This window comes from Colius striatus, chromosome 15 (assembly GCF_028858725.1).
Source record: "Colius striatus isolate bColStr4 chromosome 15, bColStr4.1.hap1, whole genome shotgun sequence".
NCBI classification, from domain to species: Eukaryota; Metazoa; Chordata; class Aves; order Coliiformes; family Coliidae; genus Colius; species Colius striatus.
In genome coordinates, this window is record NC_084773.1 from 12,675,476 (window position 1) to 12,689,292 (window position 13,817).

Consider the following 13,817-nt stretch of genomic DNA (forward strand, 5'->3'; position numbering starts at 1 on the left):
AGCTGGAAAGGTGGCCTGCAGTGAATGGAAGTTTTTATTTTCTAGTATAATGGCTGTGAAAGCTCATTATAGTGTTGGGGGGATCTTAGTTTACCTTTTGGGCCAGTCCAGGCCTTCCATCTCTCCCGTATTCTCACTAAATGCCATAAATGGCTTGCTCTGTACTTTGTGGTATAAACTTTGCCTGACAGCATCAGAAATAGAAAGAATGAATTGCTTCTTTTCTTAACATTTTATGTATTCTGGTTTTGGATAGGATGTTATAGTAGGTAACACAGAAACTCTGCTTCCAGGAAGCTTTAGAAACCACCTCACCCATGGAGTTGCCATCCAAGGCTGGGTCCAGTTCCAAGGACTGTCTTTGTTTCAAGTAGCTGATGCTGACCTCTCTGCTTGTTCTTTAGTTGCTTTTATTTTGCTTCTTGATATTGTAAGCAGATGGTTAACAACATGCTTTTCCCTCCTTTAGAACGTGTCCTCCCCCGAGGGTTCCCCTGCGCATAGGCCCGAGTCCATGTCACCCGAGGTAGTTACCCCACCGTCTCGGATGTATGTGGGGCCTGGGGGGTGGGTGCTTGTGTGCATGTTGGGAGGCCATGGTTGGGAGGGATGAGTGGGAATAAGGCTGGAGCATTAGTCACAGTAGGCTGAAGAGAGTTTTCAGTTATCATAAGAGAGCAAACAAATGGAAGACTGGAGTTTATTACTCACTTGTTGACACTGGTGGGAAGCAGGCAGTGTGAAGGCTTGGTATGTCTCAGCTACTGAGGTGAAGGCAAGAGGTCTGAGGACCTGGAAACAGCATAATCAACTTCAGCTGTGGCCTGGCAGATAAGCAGTGTGTGCTATTTACTCAGCAGCAGCAAAGTGACTACTTGAGGAGAAAAGGGAAAGCATTCACTGCTAGTTTTGACTTACAAGGACATGGTGGTGCAGCTGACCCCCTCACTTCAGCCTTTGTTTATCACCTGTTCACTTGCAGACTTAAAATGTTGAAGAGGTGCCAGAAAGCAATATTTTGCTTACCTAGTGGTTTGTTGTAAAATGTGAGGTGAAGTTCCTTGCTCAGGGACTGTTTCCTGGTAGAAAATACACACTCATCTCTGATATGGCAGGTTACTTGGAGCTGTAAGCAGCAGAAGTAACATTCTCAGCAGCATCAGTAGGGCAGAGCCAGTGCCTGGTGCTGCTGTATTCTTCCCCAAGCACTGTAGTCCTGCAAAGAGGATGAAATCTTGTCAGTTACGCTCATTGTCCGAGGTTCTGACATATTAACACGGTGAAGGAGATGATTATGCCATTGCCCTGGAGGATTTTTGGCACTTAAAGTAGATAAATGGATGTACTGTTGTGTCAGTGCCTAGTGCTCCAGAAACTGTGACAGCGCAAAGATGATGCCAGTACGGTTTTGTTAGAGAATGTAAGATGTAGACATGCAGGATGAATTAAATGAATGTGTTATTGTTAGAGATTTCCAGCATTCACAATGAATGAAAACAAATGGCTTGGAGGTCCTGAGCATTTTATTGTTAGGAAGTTAGTAGTGGCTGACTTGGGACAGTCAAGAGCTCGGCTAATGAAACAGCAAATGGACAGCAGATCTTTTCTGTTCTTTCCCTGTAGTGACCCTGGCTAGCACTATATGTTAACATCAGCTTTGGGACAGAGGAGCCAGTTGAAAATGCTGAGTTTTCTTCATTTGCTGCCTGGGGATAGTGCTGAGCCTTACCCTCTTCTGCAGTAAGACTGCTAAAGGGGAAAGGGTAGCTCATACTAGACACCTAAACTGAGTCAGTCTCGGTCATTCCCCTGTAGAATGGTCAAAACCAGTGCAGGAAAGGATCAAAGGGGCAATCAGGAAGGAGCTGGGAAGCAGTAAGGTGGCACTGTACAGAGTACTTTCTGACTCAAATTTCTCTCCCCACCTTTGCCTGACCCTTTTCCTGACTTCCCGCTGCCCTGCTATATCCTCCTCGGATTTTGCAGCTCTGCCTCCGACCCGACCTGGATATGAAGGGCGGGTACCTGGATTCCAGCGCAAACACCTGCCCAGAACGGCCCTCGCTGCTCAGCTTTGGATCCTCCGACCTGACTCCACAACCCTCCATAAACTCTACTTCAGAGATGAACTTCCCAGGGAAAAGTGGGGAAGCACAGATGCTGCTACGAAGCTCTGACCAGGCTTTTCGGACAGAGTTCAATTTAATGTATGCCTTCTCCCCACTGAACGCTATGCCACGTGTCGACGGGTTGTTGCGGGGATCTGCTCCTTCGGGAGAGAGGAAGCCAATGAATTCGGAAGCAGGATGCTGCAGCTCTCCTGCTGAAGGGTATTTCAGCAGGCATGAGTCAGGGCTGCTTAAAGAGACAGCACATGGATCCATGTCTCCCTGCGGCGAGAGGGCTTGCGAAGGCGTCAGATCTGCCGCTCCCCAGAACCCGCCACAGAGGAAGAAGGCAAGTGTTCTTATAAAATAAACCCTTGGGTTGCAGGAACCTGAGTGGGAACAATAAGCACCATGGGAAAGAATGACAGGGAGAATGAAGAGAGCAGAATGCAACTAAAATATAGCCTGAGCAAGTAATTCAGGCATCCAGTGCCTGGATTAAAACAGTCTAGAAGTTGTTAAAAGAGGTTGAGCCACCCTTTAGGTGAGACTTTGATGTGAGAGGTAAAAGAAAAAGTCCACATTGAAAAACACCTCTTCTGAGAGCAGAGGAGAGCATGATGCTAGCAGCTTTCATAAACAGTTGTTAAACTGAGACAAGACCCAGAGCAATAGTGCAGTGCAGCTGTACTGTTTGGTGGAGGTGTTATCAGGGTGAAAGAAAAGAGTTCTCACTAGGAAAGAGGGTCTAAAGCTTCAAAAGAAAACACAGTCTGTTCTTTAGAACCACTAGAAGATTTCCCTGAATACGGGAACATAGTAACATTGCAAGAAGTGTAGGTGCAGGTTTTGACTTCAATTTTAACTCCTGGAAACTAAAACCACAGGAATATTGCTTCAAGAAAGCAAGTGTGTGTTGGTTTCTCATAGCAGGGGACTTAAAACTAAGTGAAAGCCAATCAGGCGTTGCTGTGATAAAACTGGATGCTCACAGGACCAGTGAACATGCCCTTGTGTAAATGTGTGTCAGTGCCTTTTCTTCTGCTGGGGTATATTTTTATTGTAGAGGTGTCCAACTGGACGGAATATCTTATTTCCATTCCATTTCTGGAGGGTTTGGGGTTTTTTTTTTCCCCTTGGTTTTCTTTTAAAGTTAAACTTGTTTTAAAACCTTCATATGTTATTTTTGGAAATATCCTGTTCAATATTTTAGCATCAAAGGCCTTCTATACAGGCATTGAGCCCTGGTTGATAAATTCTTCATCAGAGCTGCCTTCTGAGAGCTCTTTATGGCTCTGTGCCACGTAGTGATTCGAAGGGAAGGCATGCTGAAAGTTAAGTGCTCAGCTGGAAATACTTCTGTGGTTTTGGTTCTGCTGTCCCTGTATTACAAGACTTCATTATCTGGGACCTTTTGGTCTGTGTCTTTGACAAATTAAGACTGCTCTGTATGGAATATTTTGCTGTTGCTAGAAGTAGTTTAAGTGGTGTTGCTGGAAGTTTGCAGGACCATGATAGCAGGAACATGCTCTAAGCAAGTTAAAATTCAGTGCAAGGTTTTTAGCATTAACATTAACTAGTACAGGTGAACAGAGACTCTCTGAAGGTGCCAGTCCTGTTTTGGAGATGTCTGGACACTGATAGACATTATCTAATGTCACAAACCAGAGAGAGAGTGAAGGCTGTTGAGAAGAGGAGGGTATAGAGGTTTAATGCCCAAATGTGTGAGCATGTACCAAAGTCATATGAAACCCAAGGTTGCTGGAGAAGCAAACTGTCTGGATGTTTCTGGGGGGATATGGGTCATAGAGGGAAATGTGGGTAGGAATTTGTGCCACTTGGCTCTTGTTCCAGAGCGCCTGCAGATTCAGGGAGATTTTATAATCCCAACACACCTGTACAAGTTTTATCTGCAAACCCAGAGAAACAGATGTTTTAAATGGTGTGTAGGCAGGTTCCTCTCTCCTGTCCTTAGCCCATTATGTTCCCTGACTTATGGCTGTACTTGTCGCTCCCAGGTGTCTCTCCTGGAATACCGCAAGCGGAAACAAGAAGCCAAGGAGGGCGGCGAGTCGGTGCGGTGTGCGGGGACTCCCACGCGCCAGGGCAGCAGCAGCGCTGGCACTGACACAGATGGCACCGGCCTGTTGGGCTCTGTACTGAGAACTCCATCCTCCCCACAGAGTGGCTTCTCCCCTTCTCATCCCTCCCTGCCTCACATAGAGGACGTCAGCCCACCAGACTCAAGGGGGGCTAGTTCCTCAACAGCACTCAGCAAGTCCCAGGAGAACATCAGCAGTAGGTGGTGAGTGTTGTCCTTCCAAGCAAGCCTGAGATTACTCTGCAGAGAAGGACCAGACTCTCTGGGGGGCATTTCCATAACAATAAGTGCAATTGGATGGATTCAGTTTGGTCTCTAATTGCTGCACAACTGTGATGGATACGGGCAGCTTCTCAGCCTGCCCTTTAGTCCCTGGTTTGAAAGATATGAAGCTAAACAGTTGTTTCTCTCTTCCACTGGTTTTCTTTTAAAGTCTCAGCTTTGAAAGTCCTGCTCTTGTTACAAGAATTTAATTCAGGTCATCTTGCACCAAGGCCTCACTCACTTTGGACATGAGTGATACCAAGTCAGCTCCTATTCAGAAGGAAAGCTGACAGACCCCTCTGCACCTTGGCATTTGAGAAGCAGGGACAGTGAAACAATTCCAGCTTTCCTAAGGCCTTAAACATACAGCTTGAAGAGCAGTTTCCAGACAGCAGTCTGTGACTTGCCAAATGGTGTTGCCATGAGAAGGCTTGATAAGGGGAAAGCCTGGTCTTCAAAAACTTTAGAAACCAATAGTAACATCTGGTGTAGAAAATGAAATACAGCAGCACTGAAATGCAGAGTATTGCCTTGCAGTGTCAGTGCAGTGATGGTGAGAGTGTTCTGCTGGTTGGAGCTATGGAGCACACTGGCTCTGCTGCTTTGTGTTCAAGTTCTGTTCACACACACCCTGGGCAAAAAGCCCTGCCTTTCTTAGTGCTGGCTGTGTCACTGCCTATGTCATGGCAGGGGGTGGCAAGGGAGGCGATGCCAAGGAGTGCTGAAGGCAGTGAGAAGTGTGAAAGCTATGTTGAAAGAGCATGAGAAACATTGCTTTGTGTGAATCTGCAGGAATTTCCTTCCTTTTCCCATCTCTCTTCAAGGGAAGGTTAATAGACATAATTTGTCTTGTACCTCTCTGATATGCTCTGTCTACCAGGTGACCTTCTGCCAGCTGGTGGGACTGGCCACAGCTGAGGGAATCAGCTGATGAGCAGTTTATATTTTATAACAAATACTATTCTCAGCAACTGTTGATAACCCATGTCTTCCTCCTGTGCCACTTCCTTCTGCCTGTAAAAGGGGGAAAGAAAAACCTAACTGAATGGAAAAAAAAGTGGTTTGGGGGTGAGGTGACAGCATGGCACGTGGTTTATATTCTGTGAGCTTCATCTGCTGCTCCTCAGCAGATGCTCTGGCTTCGGTTTCTCACATGGTTTCACAAGTAAGTATTGTGTGGAAACAAAGATCACATTGTCATGGGATGCTGAATATAAAGTTGAAACCATGCTGATACATTTTGGAATGGAATTAAGCAGATTTGCTGCCTTTTCTAATTCTTGCTCTTCTGTGTTTTAGTGGACAAAGCTGACAGGCATACAGTCACCTTCTGCTTTTAAAAAGTACACTAGAAACTGCATGTTGCTGAAGTCATGACCCAGTTTCATCTTTAACCCCAAGTGCTCACATTTCAGATACATTTCCAGACATCCACAGTGATGTAATACTAGGGACAGGATTAAATGGTGGGAGCTAAAGTTAAGTGCCTTCATTTTTAGAGTTGTCCAGGTTTTTGCTGAATTCTACAGTAATTGCCAATAGCTTTCATCTAAAAAAAAATAAGTTTCTGTCTCTTTCAGTTGCCAAGATACAGCCATCACAATGTAAACAGATGTGCTGCTGCCCAGTAAACCCAGCCTTGCAGAAAACTGTCTCCAGCAAAACAATAGCAGCATCGAAGGTGTGAATTCACCCCCTCACCCCACTCACCTCTGTGAGGTGTGAACTCTGGCCCCTTCTCCTTTCTGCTTCAGTGAGGGGTGAACTTCAATGTCTGGGCTATTTATTTAAAAATAAACCAATCAATCTAATGGAAAGCACAGTTTTCAATATATCTTTAAAAAGAAACAGATGTGTGACTGTGGTGGTAAGCTGCATGCTGTCAGGGTGTGCAGTGCATTTAATATACTCAGTATTGAAGCTCAGGCATCTTTAAGGCTCACGTTCTTCAGCATGTAGGGTGAAGGCGTTGTGAGTCCCTGGGCAAGGTTAAAATGCTGTTTCTAAGGAGATTTGGATACTCCTGTGCATGGTAAATTGAATATTGACCCAGGGGTCTGGAGTTTGTCTGTGGCTCTTTTTTTCCTTCTGCAGATTGGCTTTGGGAAAGCCACTGCAGCTCTTTGTTCACCCTCAGACCAGACACTTACAATATACAAATGCAACAAGATCTAGGAACAAACTTGAGCAGAGAGCTTTCACATTGCAAAATAAATGGGACAAAGTAGCACCACTGTGCAAAGTGGCCAAGCCAGCTCTGCTCCAGGAACACTACGCTACCTGACTGTACTGTCTCAGCACTGTGTCATCATAAAGGTGTGTTGGGTTTGCTGATTTATTTTAGTCTAGATAAAAATAATCAGTGCAAAATAACTGCATCTGATCTTAAAACAATACCAAGATTTTCCAAGTACTGTTGAATCTCTCAGCATTTTTTCTGGGAGAAGGTGTCCCGTGATCAGGTGATCTACTGAAGTGGATATTTATGCCACGTTTCTGGCAGGAGTAAACACACTGTTTTTCTGAGGGCAGTGCTGTCATGGTAGCCAGTGGCTGGCAGTCTGAAGTCCCACAGGAGGTTATTTAGATTGCAAAAGTGGCTCAGAAGTTGATTCCTCATCTGTCTGGAGAGCTCAGTGGTGTCTGATCTCTCCCTTCTACAGCAGGGGCTTGTGTTTGCGCTGACAGCGTACCGGTGAGGTTAAGCAGAGACTTTAAAGACAAACCTGCCTTGTGACTCCACCAGGGGCCCCAGAGCCCCGCCGTGCGTTGGTCACCTCGCTCTCAGCTGCCTGGTTGCCATCCTGAGCTCTCTCCCTGGGTTTGTGTTGCAGGATGGTCCCAACGTCTGTGGAGAGGCTTCGAGAGGGCCGAGGCATACTTGAGAAGGTGCTGCGAAGTGGTGCAAAGGTATCCCAGAGAACCGAATCCTCCCCTACGTGTGACAGTGCTGTTGAGAGAGATACAGGTAGGAAGCTGAAACTTCTGAACTCTTGCTTGGTGGCAGATGCTCAGATAACCTTGTAAACCTGTCTCTGAAGCTGGTTGGACCTTCAGCTTTAATGTTATCAGTGCTTGTAAGAGCTTTCCATACTTTATTGTTATTCAGATATTGCTTCAGCCTATATGTTCCTCTTTGTTAGACCTGGAAGAGCGAGTTTCTCCAGGATTTGGATTCAAGACTACCTGCTGCATCTTAGCTCTGGCAGGGACAGCTTCTTTGTCCTTGGACAGATGGGTTAAGCAGCATTGCCTCAATTGCCTTTACATACTGGCAATGAAAGTGCTATCATTTAGTACTTCTAGTTGGCTGAGCATTCAGATAAATGTATTATCCCCCTGAAGTGCAGGGGTAGGCTTTAGGCAGTGCTGAGAGCTAATTTAGCTTCCAAGCCTCACTTCAGCCCGATTGGAATTTACTTGGTTCCCCGAGTTACCTTATTTGTGAGATTCGTGAAATGCCTCCTCACTCAGATGACTTTAGTTCTGTGTTGATGTTCTTTTCTTCTCTGAATACAGTGTTTTCCCCCCCAAGTAGCATTGCAGGGTCAGTATCTGTAACTTGAGCTGAAATGATACCTCTCTTTTATACATCTGTGCTCTAAAGGCAAGGTGTGACTTTGAGAGATGGACAGATCCCTTCATCATTGCCTCAGCTGTGGAGTTATTTTGCAGTCTTTGTTGGACATGATTGGTTTTCCTTGACAGTACCCTCAGTGCCCTCATTGCACTCAGGGTGGATGTGTAGTGATGGACCATCATATAAAAACAACTTGGTCTGTGTGTTGCCTCAGAGCTGGGGACTGTTGTTAGAGACTCCTGGCTGATCTGATTACAGCTTGCTGATGATCTGCAGCAGGGATCTGAATCTCAGGAAGCCAGAGCCTCATCGTGGGGTATTTTAGACATGGAAGGACTGGAGCCTTTAACCCAGGCTAGCACAGAGCTCTCTTTGGGTAATTTAGCAGCAACAACACCTTTTGCCTTTGGGACATCTAATTTCTGAGCATTTTAGGGTAAATGCTCAGATAGGGTACTTTCAAAATAGTTTTCAGGAAGTGATTTCAAATACCATACTGCAAATAGGATAAAACTGGCCTCTCACTGGGGGGTTTTCTGGTTTTGTACCCCCAAGCACATCTCTCTCCAATGCTTTTTCCTCATCTAGCCTGGAGAGGGAATCTCTGCCCTGGCAAAAATTGCATGGCTCCGTGGGACCCCACTGGGAGTCTTTTTCCTGTCTCTCTCATACCAGTGGATGTGGCTTTCTTGGTGTTTATTTGTTAGAAGAGTAAGGAAAATCCAGGTTTTTGCCACAGGCCTTTTGCCCACTGTAGTTGGGCTGGAGTTAAACTCTCATCTGCATTGATCCATTCTTAGTTCTTGTTACCCAAAACCCCTCCTACACCAAGTTGTGAAAACTCAGTGCTGTAGCTGACAAAAGTATTTTTGTCCCTTTCACCCTAGCACAGCAAAACATGTTTTCTTCTTTTACACACTCTGGCAGTTTCTTCAGTAGCTTGTTCAGGTTTTTCCAGCCACCTTCCCTCCCCCAGTTGCTGGTCTGCTTCTTAGTGAAACAAATGAGTGGCTGAGTCCCTGCCGTTCCTGGTATCGCCTGTAGGAGCTGTGAAGATGTACATATTTACCTGATGCTGTAATGGATAATATGAAGGGAGCTAAAAACCCCAAACTTGGATGGTTTGCTCATGGGGCACGTAGGAATGCGATGGAATTTGTGTTCATGCCACACCTCTGAGAGCTGCAGCTGCTCTCAGTCAAAGCTGCCACTTCATAGATGCTTTAGGTTGCCACAGACCAGAAGTGCCAAGGAAAACTGGGCTTCTTTATGTCCTTCTTTGTGCAAGGATTAACAAATGGGGGAAGGAAATGTTGCCTTGAAGTTTGCATAAAGCAAATGCAGGGAGGTTCTGGTTTATCTGCTCCTTGGAATGTAGAGTCTTTAAATAGTCTTTAACTTGTCCAGGACTTTTTCTGTGAACAGACACTGCCAGCACACTGTGCAGCCCTGTTGGTGTGCCTGGACTTTTAAGAAGCAATTTCTTCCACAAATCTGTAGAGTTCCTCTGATTCTCATGCTTGACTTCTGTTAATCACAGCAGTTAGCCTCTTCTCTGTGTGACAGTTTGACAAAACATGCCCCAAACTTCCCAGTTTTGCCTGTTGCAGTGCAGTACTTGGGATGTCACCCACAGCCAGCAGCCTCAGGTGCCGTGTTGGGAAGGGGAAGGTGGCACAGGACATATGAGGGAAGCTCCACACCCCAGTCTCTGTGCCCCAAGCAAGAAGGCTTCTGAGCCTCGACAGCAGACCAGACAGCTCTCCCCAGATTCCTGTTTAGCTAAGCCACATCTCTGTGGGATGTAACACGGAGAGGAGAACCACAGCAAAGCCACAGGCACTGCTGACACTGATGCTCGTGCCAGGGCGTCTGGTGCACAGCCAGACCTGTCTGGCAGAAGTACAGAGCAGACGACGGCAGCGTCTCCTGTTTCATGGCCGAGACACATCTGTCACATTAATTCCATACTAATCCCAACACTGTTCCACCAGGCATTTCAAACGTGGCTGCTGAGAGCCCCTGAGATGCTGCAGATAACCAGCCTTGTCTCATTAGACTGTGACAGAACTCTGATGTGAAATCTTTTAGGCCAGCAGTTTCACTCCCTCCTGCAGGAAGCATGAGAGCCAGCTGAACCCCTTGGGTGCAGCAGTAGCAGCTGAAACACACATGTGGCAAAGTGTCTGGGCCACTTGCACTCGCCTGTCCTGGTTCAGGCAAGCAGCTCACCCACCCTGTGGGAGGTGGGTGCTGGGAAGGGCTCGCTCTGCCAAGCAGCAGCTCATTCCTCTCACCCTCTCCCAGAACAAAGGTGGATCAGTGCGTGCCAGGTACCCTGCAAACCTCACAGCATTTTCATCATCTTGGCCTGTGTAGGCATTTCTGAGGTGTGAGGGTAACTCTGGAGCAGCTCAGCTGACTTGGGAAGGACAGAGCCCAAACGGCAGCAGGGTGCTGCTGGCCCTGGTGGCACGGGCCCTTGCTGAGGAAAACCTGCAGCAGGATCCTGCTGAGAAGAGACAGTTTTATCTCCCCAGCTGTAGCTGTAAGCAGTGTGAAATTCCCTTGACCAAGGCTGAGTGGAGAATGGCTGAGTGCTTAGAAAAATTGTCTTCTGCCCCTCGTATCCTCCTGAGGAGCTGAGGGAGCCCAGGCCGTGTCTGTGTGGTGCCACGGGAGTGGCCGTTCAGGGCAGCTGCTCCAGGGCACGTGAGCTTTGTGCTCAAGCAGAGAGCTGGTGTGAGGGAAGCCCCTGTTGATACTGCGTGGGGCTGGTTGATACATGTTAAGGTTTTCTAAGTCACCTTTTCCTGGGGTTCTTCAGCTTCTGGAACACCGATGGCTGGAGAAGCTGCTTTTGGCAGCAGCATAACCGGGGGGTGTGTAGATGTCATTTGAGAGGGGACCGCTGTGTCCTTGGTCCCGAGGGTGAGGTTTAATATCTTGCCTGTGCATTGCAGACACAGCAGAAGGAGACACTCCAGAAGCCCACAAAGGACCAGCAGTTTACAGTCCTTCCCGATACAGCTACCAGGTAAATCCTCTCGTACGTTACCAGCCCATTCTGAAATAAGGCTTTTAACAGGACCATTTGGCTGCCTGTTATTCCCAGTCCTGCTCCACCAGATACCTCTGGCATGAGGAGGAGGTAGGAAACCGGGAACTCTGTCTGACATGCCTTTTCTTTTCCCCCTCTGCCTCCACCTCCTTCAGCTCCTGCAGTCTGACAGCCCCCAGGCAGAGCCCCAGACCCTTCTCCAGCAGAGTTCCTCGCCCTACAGAGGACACCTGACCCCCTCTCCTGGGTACAGCTATCGGGCAGCAGCACAGAGGACAGCCCACGGCCTCTCCCACTCTTCCTCGGAAACATCCCTCTCCTCCACCTCCTACTCCAGCCCCGCCCACTCGGTCTCCACAGACTCCTCTGCCCTGTTCGCAGGGAATTCGGGCTATTTCAGCAGCCAGCAGCCCTCTGGCAGCAGCAGCAGCAGCCTCCTGAAGAAGAGCTGCCCTGCTGCTGGCAGCCCCGCACAGCAGGCGGCCGCGGACTCGCTGTGCTCGGAGCCGGGCTCGCAGCCCTGCGCGGCCGCCTCGGGCTCTGCCTCCACTCCCCAAAGCGCGCGGTCGCTCCAGTCAGACTTGCGGACTATGAGCCTGCCGGCCCCCGGGCAGGCCGCGCTCTACCAGAGCTCCCGGGGCGCCGTGATCTCCAATGCACAACACTACCCGCACCGTGGGGCGAGCGCTGGCCATCAGTACAGACTTCAGCAGCTTCCAGGTTCTGGAGTAAAGACTCAAACAGGACTTTCCTAGGGCTGCCTGGACTCCGGGAGGACAAAACTGCCCATAGCTCCTTCCAGTCGCCTCTGGAAGTGGCTCCTGGGCCAGTGTTGGGAGCTCGCGCCCGATGCTGGAGGGTGCCGGGGGTCAGAGGCTGAGGTCTGAGACGCAGGGGTGAGGTTTGTGAGCAGTATTAGCCTCTGGCTGTGTAGGAGCACGCAGATGTCCCTGAGGCAGAGACTGTAGCAAAGCTGTTCCCTGGCACGTGGGTACATCACAAGGAAAAGCAAACAACCACAAAAAAAGGCAAAAAAGCCCGGCAAATGGTTGAAGTGCAATGACTGTGGTGCAGCCTCTGCCTCGTGCCCACGGCCACAGTCACTCATGCAGTACAGATGACTTTTTGAATACGAAAGCAGTTCAAAGGAAACATTGGGGGGGAAGTGGAACTCCAATCCCAAGGCTCTCTTTGTAGGTCAGGTTCTCAGTGCGTTCTGGGGAGGGCTTTCATCCCTGACGATCATTCCAGTCACAAGCAGGCGAGCGCCCGCCCCCGGCGCCTGGGGCACGGCTGCCCGCGGAGCTCTTCCAGGACCACAGAGTCTCCGCAAATGTGAACTACCCACGGGGAGGGGGTTGGCAGGGGGGTGCCCAGCGTGGCCGGGGCCGGCCGGGGAGGGGGGTCTGGTGAGCGAAGCGGTGCTGCGGCGCGCGGGGGGCTGCCGGGCTGGGGGGGGTGCTGCAGAGCCCGCCCGGACACGCCGCACTGTCTGTCCAATTCCATACGATCGCCAGCTTCTTTCTCACTTGTTTACTGTAATCTCGGGCGTGTTTTTATTTATCTAATTTTATATTCAGTTATAACCATAGTAGGTTAGCTAATATACGACAGGTGTCATCCCTGGTGCTGCAGTGGAACTTCTCCTTTCTCTTGGATAACATAATGCTGTGAGTCTGTCTCCCCTGTCTTTTCAGATGCACAGTCAGTCGTCTTCTTCCTTTGGTTTGTTTTTTTTTTAGGACTGTTACAGGATTCTCTAATTCACAATTGAAATCAGGTGTTTGTTCAACCTAGGGGAGACTTTTAAAATATTGAAACAAAGAGTAACTTTCTCTCACACAGCCTGGCTGTGAGCGTGTTGGGATGGAACTTGTCACCCCGCCCGTGGGTGTCTGTATACTGTATAAAATAGGTGTAAACTTCACTCAGCTTAGCCCCGGGGGGTGCAGCCTCCCCTCCGGGGCAGGCGGGCTCTGCCCTGCCCCGCAGGGGCAGCGGGAGGGCACCGGAGTGGGGGGGAGGTGGGGGCCCTGCCAGGGGCTCCTGCACCTTCAGGCACAGCAGTGGGGCAGGAGGGAGGAACCCTGGAAAGCTCTTGGAAAGGTGGGGGCTGTAGCTTCTTACTCTAGTGGAGTTTTTACACCATGCTGTAACATTTGAACTTTCACAAGAGATGTAATAATTTTGATAATAAAAATACTTAACTTGAAAGGTGCTTTTGGAAGCTGCTTTATGTTTCCTAACCACTGTGAGTGCTGGGGTCTGGTGTCAGGGAGATCCCTGTGAGGTCTCCTGGAGGTTCCCACCAGCCGGTGTCAGCCCATGAGCCGCCAGCCCATGGCACACCGTGACTCCGTGGGGACCATGGATGGGCAGAAGGGGAGGGTTGAGGGACCTCACTGCTGGGTGGGACAGACCCTTCCCCTGGGACCTTGCTCTGTCCAGAGCCCCCTCCCATCCCAGCCCATGCAGGGCAGGGGGGCTCCCCCGCTCCTTTTCTCCCCCAGCCCTGCCACCCACCTGCCGTAGCTGTGCCATGGCCCGTGCTCACACAGGATCCTTTGGCATCTTGTTTTTGCTGGTAGCAGTGCTGGGGGGCTCACCCCACTTGTCCCACTCCCTCCACACCACAGGGCTCCCAGGGGCTGTTCCTCTCCTCCCCACACCACAGGGCTCCCAGGCCCATCCCTCTCTCCCTCC

General features: G+C 49.2%; 1 protein-coding gene across 3 annotated transcripts in view; it reads left to right on the top strand.

Annotated features, from left to right (window-relative positions):
• The window catches only part of SETD5 (SET domain containing 5), a 66,427-nt gene extending 53,939 nt beyond the window's left edge, over positions 1–12,488 (top strand). For all 3 annotated transcript variants that reach the window (XM_062008121.1, XM_062008122.1, XM_062008123.1), the window contains 6 exons: positions 470–526; positions 1,987–2,457; positions 4,127–4,413; positions 7,308–7,441; positions 11,017–11,090; positions 11,270–12,488. In XM_062008121.1, the coding sequence (XP_061864105.1) occupies positions 470–526; positions 1,987–2,457; positions 4,127–4,413; positions 7,308–7,441; positions 11,017–11,090; positions 11,270–11,869 (1,623 nt within the window). In that variant the 3' untranslated portion in view covers positions 11,870–12,488. The remainder of the gene's footprint in view (positions 1–469; positions 527–1,986; positions 2,458–4,126; positions 4,414–7,307; positions 7,442–11,016; positions 11,091–11,269) is intronic.
• Positions 12,489–13,817: the final 1,329 nt, after the last annotated feature.